This window comes from Athene noctua, chromosome 37 (assembly GCF_965140245.1).
Source record: "Athene noctua chromosome 37, bAthNoc1.hap1.1, whole genome shotgun sequence".
Taxonomy (NCBI): Eukaryota; Metazoa; Chordata; class Aves; order Strigiformes; family Strigidae; genus Athene; species Athene noctua.
This window is the reverse complement of record NC_134073.1, coordinates 619,897-636,063: the sequence shown is the minus strand read 5'-3', so window position 1 is coordinate 636,063 and position 16,167 is coordinate 619,897. Positions and strand designations below refer to the sequence as shown.

General features: G+C 68.5%; 4 protein-coding genes across 6 annotated transcripts in view; 2 read left to right on the top strand and 2 right to left on the bottom strand.

The window, feature by feature from the left end:
• The window catches only part of LOC141972927 (uncharacterized), a 49,009-nt gene that overhangs the window by 25,928 nt on the left and 6,914 nt on the right, over nucleotides 1–16,167 (top strand). The gene's annotated exons all lie outside the window — the stretch shown is intronic.
• BCKDK (branched chain keto acid dehydrogenase kinase) lies at nucleotides 642–5,781 on the bottom strand. 2 transcript variants are annotated; one of them, XM_074931006.1, is made up of 12 exons: nucleotides 5,698–5,781; nucleotides 4,938–5,147; nucleotides 4,764–4,832; nucleotides 4,344–4,454; nucleotides 4,195–4,248; nucleotides 3,708–3,821; nucleotides 3,483–3,581; nucleotides 3,317–3,390; nucleotides 2,566–2,694; nucleotides 2,069–2,158; nucleotides 1,495–1,656; nucleotides 642–1,406 (listed from the first exon to the last, which is right to left on the bottom strand). In XM_074931006.1, the coding sequence occupies exons 2-12, from the start codon at nucleotides 5,097–5,099 to the stop codon at nucleotides 1,262–1,264; spliced, it is 1,209 nt and encodes a 402-aa protein (XP_074787107.1). In that variant the 5' UTR covers nucleotides 5,100–5,147; nucleotides 5,698–5,781; the 3' UTR covers nucleotides 642–1,261. The 2 variants fall into 2 exon arrangements, with proteins under 2 accessions (XP_074787107.1, XP_074787106.1); XM_074931005.1 differs by lacking the exon at nucleotides 5,698–5,781 and having other exon boundaries at nucleotides 3,708–3,827; nucleotides 4,201–4,248; nucleotides 4,938–5,225.
• Nucleotides 6,532–8,275, bottom strand: LOC141972951 (vitamin K epoxide reductase complex subunit 1-like protein 1). Of its 2 annotated transcripts, none has more exons than XM_074931021.1 (3): nucleotides 8,096–8,275; nucleotides 7,690–7,799; nucleotides 6,532–6,852 (listed from the first exon to the last, which is right to left on the bottom strand). In XM_074931021.1, the coding sequence occupies exons 1-3, from the start codon at nucleotides 8,242–8,244 to the stop codon at nucleotides 6,653–6,655; spliced, it is 459 nt and encodes a 152-aa protein (XP_074787122.1). In that variant the 5' UTR covers nucleotides 8,245–8,275; the 3' UTR covers nucleotides 6,532–6,652. The 2 variants fall into 2 exon arrangements, with proteins under 2 accessions (XP_074787122.1, XP_074787121.1); XM_074931020.1 differs by having other exon boundaries at nucleotides 6,533–6,858.
• Nucleotides 8,550–15,822, top strand: LOC141972934 (serine protease 27-like). The gene is given in 12 exon segments (XM_074930998.1): nucleotides 8,550–8,676; nucleotides 9,051–9,206; nucleotides 9,521–9,553; nucleotides 9,967–10,135; nucleotides 11,268–11,545; nucleotides 11,835–12,001; nucleotides 12,488–12,707; nucleotides 13,072–13,222; nucleotides 13,974–14,209; nucleotides 14,714–14,862; nucleotides 15,490–15,499; nucleotides 15,502–15,822. Coding segments are annotated over 11 exon segments (1,659 nt in total). The 5' UTR covers nucleotides 8,550–8,676; nucleotides 9,051–9,133; the 3' UTR covers nucleotides 15,675–15,822.

The following is a 16,167-nucleotide window of genomic DNA, read 5'->3' as shown; positions in this document are numbered from 1 at the left end:
GTGAGGAGGAAGATGAGACCCCAAGGAGGAGGATGGTGGTGGAGACGGGGGGCCTGAGGAGGAAGGTGATGGTGAGGAGGAAGATGGAGGCCACAAGGATGGAGGCCCTGAGGAAGAGGAGGGAGGTGATACTGAGGGGGGAAGATGGAGACCTGGAGGAGAAGGAGGAGGGTGGTGAGGAAGGAGATGGGAGACCCTGAGGAACAAGATGGTGGAGACTGAGGATGGCAGTGGAGACCCTGAGGAGGAGGAGGAGGATGGTGACGAAGGTGGAGACACCGTGGAGGAGGATGGAGATGCCGAGGAGGAAGATGATAACGCGGAAGAGGATGGAGACCCTGGAGAGGAGGAAGGGGACGGTGAAGAGGTAGATGGAGAGGCTGAGGAAGAAGAAGGAGGCGCTGAGGAGAAGGATGGTGATGAAGATGGACACCCTGAGGAAGATGATGGACACCCTGAGGAAGATGACGGACACCCGGAGAGGGAAGATGATGAGGAGAAAGATGACGATGATGGATTTGGGGCAAGAAATGGGCTGAATGGGACTGCTGGGCCCTCTCAGCCTTCCTCCCCCCCTCCTCCTCCTCCCTGTCCCCCCTCCCCTGCCCCAGATCCCTGGGTCCCCAATAAACCCTCTCCCCTCAGCACCAGCTGCAGCTTTAATGAGGGCGGCGCCCCGCTCCGGTAACGAGAGGGGCCCTAATGAAGCCAGAGGGGGCGGAGGGAGAGGTCAGGAACCCCAATGTCCTGGGGGGTGGGTGGGGTGGGCGCCCCAATGTCCAAACAAGGGACCCCGGTGTCCAGGAGCGCCTTGACCTCCATGATGATCAACGTCCAACGTTGGGGGTTCTCCAGGAGCGCCTTGACCTCCATGATGATCAACGTCCAACGTTGGGGGTTCTCCAGGAGCGCCTTGACCTCCATGATGATCAACGTCCAACGTTGGGGGTTCTCCAGGAGCGCCTTGACCTCCATGATGATCAACGTCCAACGTTGGGGGTTCTCCAGGAGCGCCTTGACCTCCATGATGATCAACGTCCAACGTTGGGGGTTCTCCAGGAGTGCCTTGACCTCCATGATGATCAACGTCCAACGTTGGGGGTTCTCCAGGAGCCCGTTGACCTCCATGATGATCAACGTCCAACGTTGGGGGTTCTCCAGGAGCCCGTTGACCTCCATGACGATGAACGCCCAACACGGGGGTCTCTGGGACCCAAGCGTCCGGGGTGGTGGGGCAGGGGGGGCGCGGGCGTCGTCCCCCCTAGATCCGGAAGCTCTCCCCTTTGCCGTCGATGTGGCGCAGGCGCAGGTAGACGTCGGTGCCCACCCCCTGCAGCGACTGCAGGCAGAGCGACCCCCCCAGGTACTCGGCGTAGGCCCGTGAGGTGGGCAACCCGAAACCGAACCTGGGGGGGCAGCGGGGGGGTCACCATGGGGGCTCCCCAAGATTTTTGGGGGGGGGAACCCCCTTGGTGTCCCTCCATCGTGACGTACCCGTGCATGGGGCCAGCTTGGCCGCTGTTGCTGAGGTCCAGGAGGTTGCGGAAGGGACCCCCCAAACGGGGGTCCTGGGCGCTGGCCTCGGCCGTGCTGAAGTGGTACTCGGTCACCTTGTCCAGGAGGTCGTGGGGGATCCCACCGCCCCGGTCGGAGATCCTGGTGGGGGGACACGGGGGGACCCCTCAGGAGAGACCCCAAGATGGGGAGCACCAGAGGGGAGGGGGTGGAGGACCCAGAGAGACATCCTGGGGACAGGCATGGGGACACCCCGGAGAACCCCCAGGAGATGGGAACATCTTGGGGACACTCGTGGATGTGGGGACACCCCGGAGAACCCCCCAGTGTGGACACCATGGAGACCATCCATGGGGACATGAAGACAACCCATGAAGACATGGGGAGACCCCTGGACGTGGGGACACCATGGAGAACCCCCCGTGAAGACACTGGGACACACTGGGGACCCCTCCCAGTAGCTAAGGCTACCTCGGGGACATCTATGGGGACGTGGGGACACCCCGGAGACACCCCACCCCCCCCCCCCCCAACCCCGGGAACCCCCCCGTACCGGATGACGAGGTCGATGTCGTTGTTGGCGATGGTCACCACGATGTCGGGGACGTTGTAGGGGGTGTCGAGGTGGGACTCCATTGTCGCCCTGCGCCGCCCCAGAAGGTCCCCTATAGCCCCCTATAGCCCCCTATGGCCCCTAGAGCCCCACATGGCCCCCTATGGCCCCGTACACCCCCCCCATGCCCCAACACATCCTGTACAACCCCCTATAGGATAATATACGCCCCCTATAGGGCCCAGTAACCTCCTTTACCCCCCGCTGGAAACCCCGTATCTCCCCTAAAAGTCCCATGTCGCCCCCAAACATCTTCCATAGGCCCCATTCCCTCACTTTAAGGCCCTGTACACCTCCTATAGGCCCCATGCACCCCTATAAGGGCCTACATGCCCCCCCTAAGGCCCCCCAGCCTTCCCTACCCCCCCAGAAAACCCCGTATCTCCCTCACAAAGCCCCACATCCCCCCCGCGTTGGGCCCTATAGCCCCCGTATACCTCATGGCGTTCTTGAGCAGCTCGGGCAGGACGTAGTCGAGGGGCAGGGGGATGAAGGGGAACCGCGCCGCCACGTGCCCGTTGATGCGCACCCGCGGAGCGTTCCCGTACTGGTGCTCGCACAGCCGCCTGCAGGCCCCGTGTCACCCCTGTCACCCGCTGACCCTCCCCTGTCACCACCCCCGTCGCCCCTCAACCCCATACGAGCCCTCAGAGAATCACCCAGGAACCCCCCCCGCCCCCCTAAACCCTTCCTGGGAACCTTTACAGCCCCGTAAGAGTCCCTACAGCCGCCTATAGACCCCGCAGGGCTCCTACAAGACCCCTATAGCCTCATAAAAACCTTTGTGAGAATTTCTATAGGCACCTACAGACCCCCACAGGGCTCCTACAGCCCACCCGGGACCCTCACGAGAACCCCTATAGCTCTCTACAGACCCTACAGGAACCCTGTAAACCCCCCTAGAAGCCCTGAGGAAAGCCTCCGGGCCCCTATAGCCCCATAGGGACTCCTATAGAGCTCGTCTAACTCCATAGGAAAACGTATGTAAGCCCCTATAGCCCATGGAGACCTTGGTGGGGCATTTATAGCCCTACAGGGGCTTCACGGCACCTTTATAGCTCTATACGGACCCCCACAAAAAAGCTTGCGGCCCCCAGAAATGCCCACAAGAGCCCCTATAGCCTCCGTGGAGAAACTGTGTGGCCCCATAGGGACCCCCGGCCCCTTATAGCCCCATAGGTGCCTCACCGGGCGAAGTCGACCCACTTCTCGATGAGCTTCTTGGGGGAGAGGCGGGTGCAGATGATGCCCACGAAGTCGGGCTACGGGGAGAGGAGAGGAGGGGAGAGGGTGAGAGGGGGCCCCTATAGGGGCTATAGGTGCCCCCCGCCCCCCTCTATAGGTGCCGGCCCACCTTGTCCTCGTGCAGGGCCAGGTGGTGGGCGGCCAACATTCGCATCCCCAGCCGCGACGTCAGCGTCTTGTCCAGGAAAGGCCGCAGCAGCCGCTCGTCCTGAGGGACCCGGGGGTCGGGGGGGGGCCCCAGGCACCCCCCCGGCCCCCAAAAGGGACCCACGTACCCGTGGGGGGGCTCCCCGCCACCCCCCTGCCCCCCCAAAACGACCCAGGCACCCGATACCTGGATGTGGCGCCGACACTCGCGCAGCCCCTCGGCCAACAGCGTCACCACGTCCTTGTGGTCCTCCAGCAGCTGCCGCAACAGCGCGCAGTACCGCGCCTCGTCACCCTGCGCCTGGATCTGGGGACGCGGGGACACCGTGACGGGACACACACACACACACACGCACACACACCACGGAGAGGTTGTGTGCCCCGTCACCCACAGGCAGGTGGATGGGTGACACGAGGACAGGGGTGACGTGAGGACGGGGTGAGGTGGGGACAAGGGTGACACGGGTCAGGGTGACGCGGGGGACACGGAGTCAGGGTGACACGGGTCAGGGGGACACGGGGATGTGGGTGACACGGAGTTAGGGTGATGCGGGGATGCGGGTGACATGGGTCAAGGTGACGCGGGGGACACGGAGTCAGGGTGACACGGGTCAGGGTGACACGGGGATGCGGGTGACACGGAGTCAGGGTGACAAGGGAATGTGGGCGACAACACTCACAGGCGGGAACTCGCTGAGCTTCTGGAAGGCGCGGATGTACAGCTCGTGCTGGGGGGGACAGCATCAGCGCCCGGAGGCCTGGGTCCCCTCCCTGGACACTAGGGTGTCCCCCCCAGGCCACCACGGCCCCCCCAAGGACGCACCACGTGCAGGATGGTGGGGTTGCAGCCGATGATGAAGGGGAGGCTGCGGAAGCCCTTGATGCGGTGGGCGATGCGCACCGGCAGCTCTTGCTGGAGGTAGCGGGCGCTCTTCTGCGGGGGGGCAAGAGGGGCAGCCGGACGCCTGGGACCCCCCCGGGTCCCTGGGTCCCCTCCCACACTGACCCCCGAAGCCACTTGAGTCCCCTCTACCCAGACACGAGCCCCCCAAGACACCCGGGTCCCGACTAAGCTGGACACCTGCATCCCCCCGAATGCCTGGGTACCCCCCTAACACTGAGGTCCTCCCCCCCATGACACCGGGGTCCCTCCCAAGCGCTGCCCCCCGCCCCCCCCGGACACCAAGGTCCCCCCCAAGCGCCGGGGTCCCCCCACCATGACACCGGGGTCCCCCCCACTCACCAGGATGTGGCTGCCGTCCTGCGAGCGCCCTGAGTACAACATGGTGGTGGGGGTCAAGCGCACCGAGGGCTGTTGTGGGGGACAGGGAGGGTGATGCCACCCGGATATCGAGGTGCCCCACCCGGCAGACTCTGGGGGTCCCCCCACCCCACCCCAACGCCACCGGGGTCCCACCTTCTCGGCGGCGACGTCGATGGCGGGTTGGTGGTAGAAGGAGGTGACGGCCTTGGAGCGCTCCCGGGCCAAGTCAGGCGGGGTCTGGTCGGCGGCTGCCCGGGTGGGGGGACGGGGGGGCAGAGCCCCCCCTCGCCGGCCCCCCAAAACCCGCCGCAGCATCTCCTGGGGCGGGTGGGAGGGGGAACCAGGGCAGGGGGGCGCAGATGCCTGGGTGTCCCCCCGGGTATGGCCACGGGGGAGAGTGTGATAAGGCGAGAGGGGGGACAGGGACCCCCACAGCCCTCCCAGTGACCCCCGCCCCCCGAGGGACTCCGGGCCCCACACCCCCCCCACACCCCCCAGGGACCCCCCTCAGAGGGCCCCAAGCGCCCGGGCCCCACACAACCCCCCCATGACCCCCCCAGGAGCCCGGGACCCCCTTTCCCGCCTCCCCCAGAGGGGACCCGGGTGTCCAGGCCCCACCTCCCCCCCCCCAGGCGTCCCGGACTCCCCTTTCCCCTCAGTGTCCCCCTCAAAAAAACGACCCAGGAGGCCCAGACCCCTCTCCCGCCCCCCAAGAGGGGACTCAAGGGCCCGCTGCCCCCTTTTACCCCCTCAACGCCCCCCCCGGGTCCGGCCGTGCCTTGTCCCCCCCCAGGGCGGACCCAGGCGCCTGTCCCCTCACTCCGCGTCCCCCCCTCAAGGCACCGAGGTCCGGGACGTTCCCCCCGGCCCCTCAGGACGGGCCCAGGCCCGCGGGCCCCCCCGCTAAACTCACCAGCCAGCGGACCCAGGCGGCCGAGACGCCCCCCCCGGGCTTTTCCCTCAGAGTGGCCCCGTCCGGCCCCCCCCCCCGGTCCCCTCAGAATGGTTCGGCCCGGGGCGCAGGGCGCATGCGCAGTGCGGTGAGGGCGCATGCGCAGTGCAGTGAGAGCGCATGCGCAGGGCGAAGACGGCGCGTGCGCAGGGCGGGGCCGGCGCCATTTTTGTCGAGGCGCGATGGGAAACGGAGTCCCGGGAGGGGACGGTGCGTTCGGGGGGGGGACCGAGGGACCGACACGGGGGCCTGGGTTCCGCGCGAGTGGGTCCCCAGTACCGGGGACACTTATTGGGGGGCTGTGAGGGGTCCCCAACACCTGGGTCTCTCCTGGGGGCGTCCCCAGTACCAGAGTCCCTTATTGGGGGTTCCCAGTGGCCTGGGTCCCTTATTGGGGGGGTGAGAGGGGTCCCCAGCACCTGGGTCCCTTCTGGGGGGGTCCTGGAGTCCTGGGTCCTTTACTGGGGGCTGGGAGGGGGTCCCCAGCACCTGGGTCCCTTACTGGGGGGGGGTCCCCAGTACCGGAGTCCCCTATTGGGGGGGTCCCAGTGGTCTGAGTCCCTTATTGGGGGGGGTGGGAGGGGTCCCCAATACGTGTGTGCCTTATTGGGGGGTCCCAGAGGTCTGAGTCCCTTATTGGGGGTGTGGGAGGGGTCCCCAGTACCTGTGTCCTTTCTGGGGGGGTGGGAGGGTTCCCCAATACCCGGGTCCCCTCTGGGGGGGGTCCCGGAGCCCCATGTCCCTCCATTGACTTGGGTGGGGCGACGCAGGGGGAGGCCGGGACGTGACACCACAGATGCAGACACGGGGGTCCCTGGCTCACAGCTGCCATGTTCGGGGGGGAGGGGGGGGGGGGGGGGTCATCCCCACCCGCAGGGGCGTCCCCGTCCCCCCGCCTGACGCTTTCGGGTGCGTTTCAGGCGGTTTTGGGGTGGCGGAGCCGCCGCCAGCGGCGCCAGTTGAGGGCGAGGAGGAGGGCGTTGAGGAGGTAGGTGCTGAGGCAGACGAGGCACAGGTCCCGCAGGCCGAAGGCCAGCACCCCCGCTAGCCACAGCGAGACCACCGCCGAGGCCACCGACGTCCCCAGCAGCACCGCTGCCGCCCCCCGCCCCGGCACTGCCCCTGGGGGGGGGTGTCACCGTCGGGGGCGGGCGGTGGGGCCCTAATGTGTCCCCAGGCTCCCTCCACCACATCCCCGGTGGCCCCAGTGCGCTCCTGGTGCATCCCCGCTGTCCCCAAGGTGTCCCCACCGTGTCCCCAAGGTTTCCCCACCATGTCCCCAGTGTGCCCCTAACCTGTCCCCAGTGCATCCCCAGTGTCCCCACCATGTCTCCATTGTGTTCCCATTGTCCCGTGTGTCCCCACCACATCCCCAGTGTCCCCAGTGTCCCCAATACGCCCCCACCACATCCCCAGTGTCCCCAACAGCCCCCACCACATCCCCAGCGTCCCCAGTTTGTCCCCAGTGTCCCCAATATGCCCCCACCACATCCCCAGTGTCTCCAGTTTGTCACCAGTGTCCCCACTGTGCCCCCACCACATCCCATGTCCCCAACACGCCCCCACCACATCCCCAGTGTCCCCAGTGTCCCCAATACGCCCCGACCACATTCCCAGTGTCCCCAACATGCCCCCACCACATCCCGTGTCCCCAACACGCCCCCACCACATCCCGTGTCCCCAGTTTGTCCCCAGTGTCCCCAATACGCCCCGACCACATCTCCAGTGTCCCCAACACGCCCCGACCACATGCCCAGTGTCTCCAGTTTGTCCCCAGTGTCCCCAATACGCTCCCACCACATCCCCAGTGTCTCCAGTTTGTCCCGTGTCCCCATTGTGCCCCCACCACATCCCGTGTCCCCAACACGCCCCCACCACATCCCCAGTGTCCCCAGTTCACCCCCAGTGTCCCTGGCACGCCCCCGCCGTGTCCCCGGCGTCCCCCCCGCTTACCCAGCAGCCCCTGCAGCAGGTAGAAGAGGAGGCCGATGGCGCTGTTGGGGACGTTGGCGACGCTGTCGCGGCCCAGCAGCCCCTCCACCAGCCCCAGGCCGCGGCCCCACCTGCGAGGGGCGGGGCAACGCTCGGACACGCCTCCTCCCGAGGGGAGACACGCCCACCGTGCCCATCTAGGGAGCCGTTCCCGCCCCCACACGAGCCACGCCCCCGATTAGCCACGCCCTTCCCCACCCCCAGCACGCCACTGGCCGCCGCCAGCCCCGCCCCCGCCGCGTGGCGCTTGTTTACCCGCGCGGCGGCGCCGCGTTGTGCAACGCCGCCGCGGCGCAACCTAACCCGACGCAACCGAGGCGGCACCACCCCCGGTTCCCCCCCCCCCCCCGCCGCCCCCGTCCGGTACCGGGAGGCGAAGACGCGCGTGCAGGAGACGGCGGGCCCCAGGTCGCAGGCGGCGCGGTAGGCGGGGTCTCGGGCGACGGCGTGCTCCACGTGCAGCGCGTACAGCGACAGCGCCGCGCCCGCCACGCACAGCGCCGCGCGCGCCGCCATCGCCGCCACGCCCCCTCGGGCCACGCTCCGCCTCGCCCCGCCCTTTCTAGCCCGCCCGCCTCCTCCGCCGCTCGGATTGGGCGACGCGGCTGCCACGCCCCGAGGCCTGCGCCGTCGTTGGACGGCGCTCTTCAGGCACACCGAGGCTCTGATTGGGCGGCGGAGGAGGAGGCGTCCCCGCCTACCCCCGCCCCTTTCCGGGAAGTGGCCGCGGGGGCTGCTGGGGGATGTGGTCCGCGAGGGGGCGGGGCTGCCCGGGGGGCCCCCTCCTACACACCCCCCCCCCCCCAAAAAAAAAAAAAAAAAAAAAAAAGGGGGGACCCGGGCGGGGCGGGCGGCGTTAAAACCGGGTGCGGCCAGGGCGGGGCAGAGGCGGCGGCGGCCACGGGCCCACACACAGAGCACCCGCGGGACCCCCCCACGGACACACAGGTACACACAGGGACCCCCAGGACCCCCCCAGGGACCCCCGGGACCCCCCAGGGACACACAGGGACCCCCAGGACCCCCCAGGGACACACAGGGACCCTCAGGGACACACAGACCTGCAGGGATTCCCCCACTGACCGCCCCCGACACCCACGGGGACCCCACAGAGACCCCCCCACTGACCCCCACAGACCCACAGGAACCCCCACTGACCCCCCTCGACCCACAGGAACCACCCCCATGACCCCCCCAGACCCACATCCACCTCGCAGACCCCCAGGAACCCCCCCCCGACCCCCCCCCAGTCCCACAGGAACCCCCACTGACCCCCCCAGACCCACAGGAACCCCCCCTGACCCACTGGAACCCCCCGGCAGACAACCACAGACCCCCAGGGATCCCCCCCAGACCCTCCGCGGACCCCCCCGGACCCTCCAGGGGCCCCCCCGGCGTGTCCGCCATGGCCCGACACGCCTTGACACGCCTCGACACACCTCAGCACGCTGCCGCCCTCCTGCTCCTGCTGCTGGCCCGTGAGTTGGGGGCCGGGGGGGGGCGGATAATGGACACGGGACATATCGGGGGGACCCGGGGAGGGGGAACCCGGGTGTCCAGCAGCGGAAGGGACCCAGACGTCCCCTGCCCCGGGGGGGACACCCAGGCATCCGGGCGGGGCACCCACTGGACTGGTCATACTGGAAAGGCCAAGGTCACAACCCCCAAAAATGAACCCGGACTCCTGGGTGCCCCCGGAGGCGGGGGGTGGGGCTGGGGGGGGGCCACCCGGATATCTGGATCCCTCGGGGTGAGGGGACCCCGCGCTCTGACCCCCCCCTTTGCCCCACAGATGCTGACATTTCAGCTGGGGAGACTCCTGCAGGTAAGATATATGCAAATGAATCTCTGAATATTCATGAAAACCCCTCCACCCCCCTCGGCAGCTACCCCTCCCCATCTGGAAGAGCCCCCCATCCCCCTCACTTCTTTCGGGGGGGGGGGGGGGGGGGCAGGCCTTTGGGGCACCCTCTCACCCCCAGCACCCAGGGGAGCCGAGCACCCACGTGACATTTTGGGTGAGGCGAGAGCAGGCGGGCAGCCGGGGGGGGTCACCCAGACATCCTGTCCCCACTTCCCCCCGCCAGCGCTGGCGCAACCCCTTCCCGCACGCTGTCGCAACAACCCCCGGGACGGCTGAAATCCGGGGGGGGGCGGGGTGGGGGGGGGAGGCACAGAAGGACACTCGGGTGTCCCCTGTGACCCCCCCCGCCCCGGGCTGACGGGTGCCGGGCGCAGAGCCCGAGTGCGGGCGTCAGCGGGAGCTGGGCCGCGTGGTGGGGGGCACGGCCGCCCGCCCTGGAGAGTGGCCCTGGCAAGTGAGCCTCCAGCTGCGGGGGGAGCACTTCTGCGGGGGCACCCTCGTCACCCCGCAATGGGTGCTGTCGGCTGCCCACTGCTTCCAGGGGTGAGTCCCGCGGGGGGGGTCCCTGGGGCGGGGGTGTGGGGGGGACTGAGCCCCACGAGGAGGGTGGTTCCGGAGTGGGACCTTCCTTGGGGACACCCACACACACCCCCCCAATCCCTTTGGGGCATCCGGAAACCCCCTGGGCTCCTCTGAGCTCCTTTGGGACCCTTAGACCCCTATTGGGCTACCTAGACCCCCACTGGGCCACCCAGATCCCCTTCGGGACCCCTTGAACTCCGTTGGGCCACCTACACCCCCACTGGGCCACCTAGATCCCCTTTGGGACCCCTTGGACTCCGTTGGGCCACCTACACCCCCACTGGGCCACCTAGATCCCCTTTGGGGCCCCTTGGACTCCGTTGGGCCACCTACACCCCCACTGGGCCACCTAGATCCCCTTTGGGGCCCCTTGAACTCCGTTGGGCCACCTAGACCCTCATTGGGCCACCTAGATTTCCTTTGGGCCACCCAGATTCCCTCTGGGCCACCTAGACCCCCACTAGGCCACCCAGACCCTCACCAGGGCTCCCAGAACCCTTCTGGGCCACCTAGCTCCTCATTAGACCACCTGAAACCCTACTGGGCCACTTTGATCCTCATTGAGCCACCTAGAAACCCATTGGTTCTCCCAGAAGCCTTTTGGGCCAGCTAGATCCCCATTGGGCCAGCTAGATCTCTACTGCCCCACCTAGATGCTCTCTGGGGCACCCAGAACCTGGTTGGAGCCCCCATGGCTGGGGTGGGAGCACCCATGACCCTTTTGGGCACCTAGAACCTGGTTGGGGCACCCATGACTGGGGTTGGAGCACCTAGAACTTGGTTGAGGCACCCATGACTGGGGTTGGAGCACCTAGAACCTGGTTGGGGCACCCATGACTGGGGTTGGGGCACCTAGAACTTGGTTGGGGCACCCATGACTGGGGTTGGAGCACCTAGAACCTGGTTGGGGCACCCATGACTGGGGTTGGGGCACCTAGAACTTGGTTGGGGCACCCATGACTGGGGTTGGGGCACCTAGAACCTGGTTGGGGCACCTAGAACCTGGTTGGGGCACCTCGACCTGGGTCAGGGCACCCGAGGCCGGGCTCGGGGCGCCCGGAGGGGACAGGCTGACAGCGGTGGCACCCCGCAGGCCCAACGGGAGCCGGGCGGAGCCCACGGCCTGGCGGGCAGTGGTGGGCCGGCTGCGGCTGCAGGAGACAGGGGGCCAGGAGAGGACGGTGGTGGAAGTGGTGGTCCATGAGGGCTACCAGCGGGTGGAGGGGGGCCACGACCTGGCGCTGGCCCGCCTGGAGTCTCCTGTCACCCTCGGGCCCCGCGTGGGGACCATCTGCCTGCCCCAGGCCCAGCACCCCTTCGCCTTCGGCACCCCGTGCTGGATCACCGGGTGGGGCAACGTGGCTGAGAACGGTGAGGCCCAGACACTGGGGTCCCCCGGGGCTGGGGGGCTGTGGAGGTGGGTCCCCATGGTGGTGGGTCTCCATGGTCACGTGTCCCTATGGTGGTGGGTCTCCATGGGGTGGTTCTTGGCCATCAGGGTCCCCGTGGTGGTGACTCCCCATGGCCACGTGTCCCCATGGTGGTGGCTCTCCATGGCCATGTGTCCCCATGGTGGCGACTCTCCATGTTGGTGACTCCCCGTGGCCACGTGTCCCCGCGGCGGTGGCTCCCCGTGACGACGTCCCCCCCGGGCTGGCAGTGTCCCTGCCGGCGGGGTCCCCTCTCCAGAAGGTGGCCCTGGACCTCCTGAGCCCCGAGACCTGCAACTGCCTCTACTCCAACCTGCGGCGCCGGGAGCTGGCGCGGCCGGCACGGCCCACCATGGTCTGCGCCGGCGGGCAGGAGGGCGGCCGCGGCGCCTGCCAGGTGAGGGGCGCCCCGGGGGGCCTATGGGGGCCACGGGGGGCAGATACGGGCTGTAAGGGGGCAATAGAGGGGCTGTGGGGGTCTGTGGAGTCTATGGAGGGGCCATAGGGGCACCTATGGGGGTCTGCGGGGGTCTGTGAGGGGTCTGTGAGGGGTCTGTGAGGGTCTGTGAGGGTCTGTGAGGGTCTGTGGGGGTCTGTGGGGGTCCGCGGGGGTCCGTGGGGGTCCGTGGGGCTCTGTGAGGGGTCCGTGGGGGTCCGTGGGGGTCTGTGAGGGGTCCGTGGGGGTCTGTGGGGGTCCGCGGGGCTCTAGGGGGCGCATACGGGGCTGTAGGGGGGCTGTAGGCGATCTGTGGGGCTATCGGGCCCGTTAGAGGGTCAGGGGGTGCTACGGGGGAATGCGGGGGGCTAGCGGGGACTGGGGGGAGCCTGTAGGGGTGCGCAGGGCCCCCGGGCTCCGTGCTGACCCCCTGCCCCCCCCCCCCAGGCGGACTCGGGGGGCCCGCTGGCCTGCGGGGGCCCGGGGGGGCAGTGGGTGCAGGCGGGGGTGCTGAGCTTCGCCGTGGGCTGCGCCCGCCCCAACGGGCCGGTGCTGGCCACGGGGCTGGTGGCCCACGCGGGCTGGCTGGGCCGACGCCTGCCCCCCACCGCCTTCGCCCCCCCGGGGACCCCCCCGCCCCCCGGCCTGGAGGACGGCAAGTGCATGGGTGAGACTTGGGGGGGACCGGGGGGCACCCCGTAATCCCTGGGAACCCTGATATATGTGTGGGGGGCACCCCAAAACCCCTGGGGACCCTGATATATGGGTGGGGGGCACCCCATGACCCCTCAGGGCACCCCATGACCCCTGGGGACCCCGATATATGGGTGGGGGGCACCCCATGACCCCTCAGGGCACCCCGTGACCCCTGGGGACCCCGATATATGGGTGGGGGGCACGCCATAAACCCTGGGGGCACCCCATGACCCCTGGGAACCCCTATATACGAGGGGTGGGGTGTCCCATAACTCGCTGACACCCCGCCGGGGCACCCCGGTACCCCACCTGACCCCCCCTTTCCCCCCCCCGAGGCTGCGGGATGCAGGGGGGTCCTCGCCTGGAGCCCCCCCCCGGCCCCTCCTGGCCCTGGGCCGTCAGCCTGCGGCTGGGGGGGCGGCACCGCTGCGGGGGGGCGCTGGTGGCCGAGAGCTGGGTGCTGACGGCTGCCCACTGCTTCATCGGGTGAGCGGGGGACCCCCAAATACCCCCCGGGACCCCCAAATACCCCTACCTGCCCCAGATACCCCCCGGGACCCCGAAATACCCCTACCTGCCCTAAATATCCCCCCGGGACCCCCAAATACCCCTACCTGCCCCAAATACCCCCCCGGGACCCCCAAATACCCCTACCTGCCCTAAATACCCCCCCGGGACACCGAAATGCCCCTACCTGCCCTAAATATCCCCCTGGGACCCCCAAATACCCCTACCTGCCCCAAATACCCCCCTGGGACCCCGAAATACTCCTACCTGCCCTAAATACCCCCCCGGGACCCCCAAATACCCCTACCTGCCCCAAATACCCCCCCAGGACCCCCAAATACCCCTACCTGCCCCAAATACCCCCCCGGGACCCCGAAATACTCCTACCTGCCCTAAATACCCCCCCGGGACCCCCAAATACCCCTACCTGCCCCAAATACCCCCCCCCGACCCCCAAATACCCGTACCTGCCCCAAATACCCCCCCGGGACCCCCAAATACCCCTGCCTGCCCCAAATACCCCCCCGGGACGCCCAAATACCCCTGCCTGCCCCAAATATCCCCCTGGGACCCCCAAATCCCCCCGCTGTGCCCCCCATCTCCCCCCCCCATGCCCCATAGCACCCCCAGACCCATCCCAGGGGGGTTGGTCGTTCCCCGTCCCGTCCGGGGGTGACAGGGGGGGTCCGGGGGGGGCCGCCTGCCCCCGGACCCAGGCGTGCGGCCGCAGGCAGCAGGACCCGGCGGCCTGGGAGGCGGCGGTGGCGTCGGGGGACACGCGGCATCGGGGCGCCCGCCTGCACCTGCACGGGGCCTACGTGGGGCCGGGGGGCGGCCGGGACCTGGCCCTGCTGCGCGTGGAGCCCCCCCTGGCCCCGGGGCCGGCGCTGCGGCCCCTCTGCCTGCCCTACGGGGGGCACCGGCGGCCCCCCGGCACCCGCTGCTGGGCGCTGCTGGCCCCCAACGGTGAGCGCCTGCCCCCGGGCCTCGGTGGCCCTGTCCTGGGGTCCCCATCACCCCTGGGGTCCCCATCACCCCTCGTGTCCCCGTCCTGGGGTCCCCATCACCCCTGGGGTCCCCATCACCCCTCGTGTCCCCGTCCTGGGGTCCCCATCACCCCTGGGGTCCCCATCACCCCTCGTGTCCCCGTCCTGGGGTCCCCATCACTCCTGGTGAGTGTGTGTGTCCCCATCACCCCTCGTGTCCTCATTCTGGTGTCCCCATCACCCCTCGTGTCCCCATCACCCCTGGTGTCCTTCTTGTCCTTAGTGTCCCCATCATCCCCAACATCCCTGGTGTCCTCATTCCTGGTGTCCCCATCGTCCTGGGTCCCCATCTCTGGTGTCCCCAGCATCCCAGTGTCCCCATCCTGGTGTCCCCATTGTCCTTAGTGTCCCAGCACGTCCCCACCATCCCAGTGTCCCCATCTGCACTGTGCCCAACCCTGCTCTTCCCGTGTCCCCCCCCCAGGCTCGTCCATCCCCGAGGAGCTGCTCAGTGTCGAGGTGACAGTCTCTGAGTCCTGCGGGACACAGGGGGACACTGGGGGGGACGTGGGGGTCCCGCCCCCCCGCGACACCTTCTGTATCACCATCCCTGAGGGCACCAGCGCCTGCCAGGTCAGCGGGGACAGGGGGACCCCATGTCCCCACGTCCCTCCTGGGGTCCTCTGGGTCCCTTTTGGGGTCCCTCAGGGTGCCCGTGTCCCTCCTGGGGTCCCTCGGGGTCCCCGTGTCCCTCCTGGGGTCCCCACATCCCTCCTGGAGTCCTCTGGGTGCCTTTTGGGGTCCCTTGGGGTCCCAGTGTCCCTCCTGGGGTCCCCATGTCCCTCCTGGGGTCCTCTGGGACCCTTTGGGGGTCCCCGTGTCCCTCGGGGTCCCCACATCCCTCCTCGGGTGCCCTGGGGTGCCCCTGTTGGGGTCCCCACATCCCTTTTTGGGTTCCATGGGGGGTGCTGTGTCACTTTTGGGGTCCCTTGACGTCCCCATATGCCTCCTGGCGTCCCTGGGTCCCTTTTTGGGGCATCTCAGGTCCTTTTTGGGGTATCCGAGGTCCCTTTGGGGGTGTCTGGGTCCTTTTCAAGGGCTTGGGGATCCTTTTTGGGGTGTCTGGGGTCCCTTTTGGGGTTTTTTGGGGGGTCCCAGAGATCCCTTCTGGGAGGGTTCTGGGGTGGGTCCCTTCTGGGGGGGGTGGTGGGGTGGTTTTGGGGTGTCCCCCAGCGCCGGGCTGACGGTGACACCCCACAGCCGGACGGGGGGTCCCCCCTGGCCTGCGAGGAGCGGGGGGTCTGGTTCCTGGTGGGGACGGCCAGCATGGGGGGCTGTGCCCAGGGGGGGCCCCCCGTCTTCACCGCTGCCTCCCACTACGACCGCTGGGTCGCCGGCATCACCCGCGAGGCCTATTTCGCCGAGACCCCCCCGGACCCCCGTGAGGAGGAGCCCATGGAGGACCTTGGTGCCCGGGAGCACCCCAAAACCACCGAGAACCCCGAGATCTGGGGACACCCCAAGCCCACGGAGCACCCCGGTGCCCGGGATCACCCCGAAACCACCGAGAACCCCGAGATCCGGGGCAAACCTGAGCCCGTGGAGGACCCTGGCATCAGCGGGGACCCCAACATCTGAAGGCAAGCCCAGAGCCCCGAGGACCCCCCATGCCTGGGGGCACCCCAAATCCTGGGAGGACCCAGACGTCCGGGAGGGTTCAAGCAAGGCCTGACCCCCCCACTTTGGGGTGGGGAGGGGCTCAGGTTGAGGGGTGGGGGAGCAGAGCAATAAAGTGGTGGTGGTCTGCAGTGGTCCCCCCATCTCTTTTTGGGGGCTCTCGCCCCCATTTGTGGCACGCTCGGGGGTCCCCAGCCCCATTTTGGGGGTCCCCAGCCCCACTCAGAGCACACATGGGGGTCCCCAGCCCCAATTTGGGGG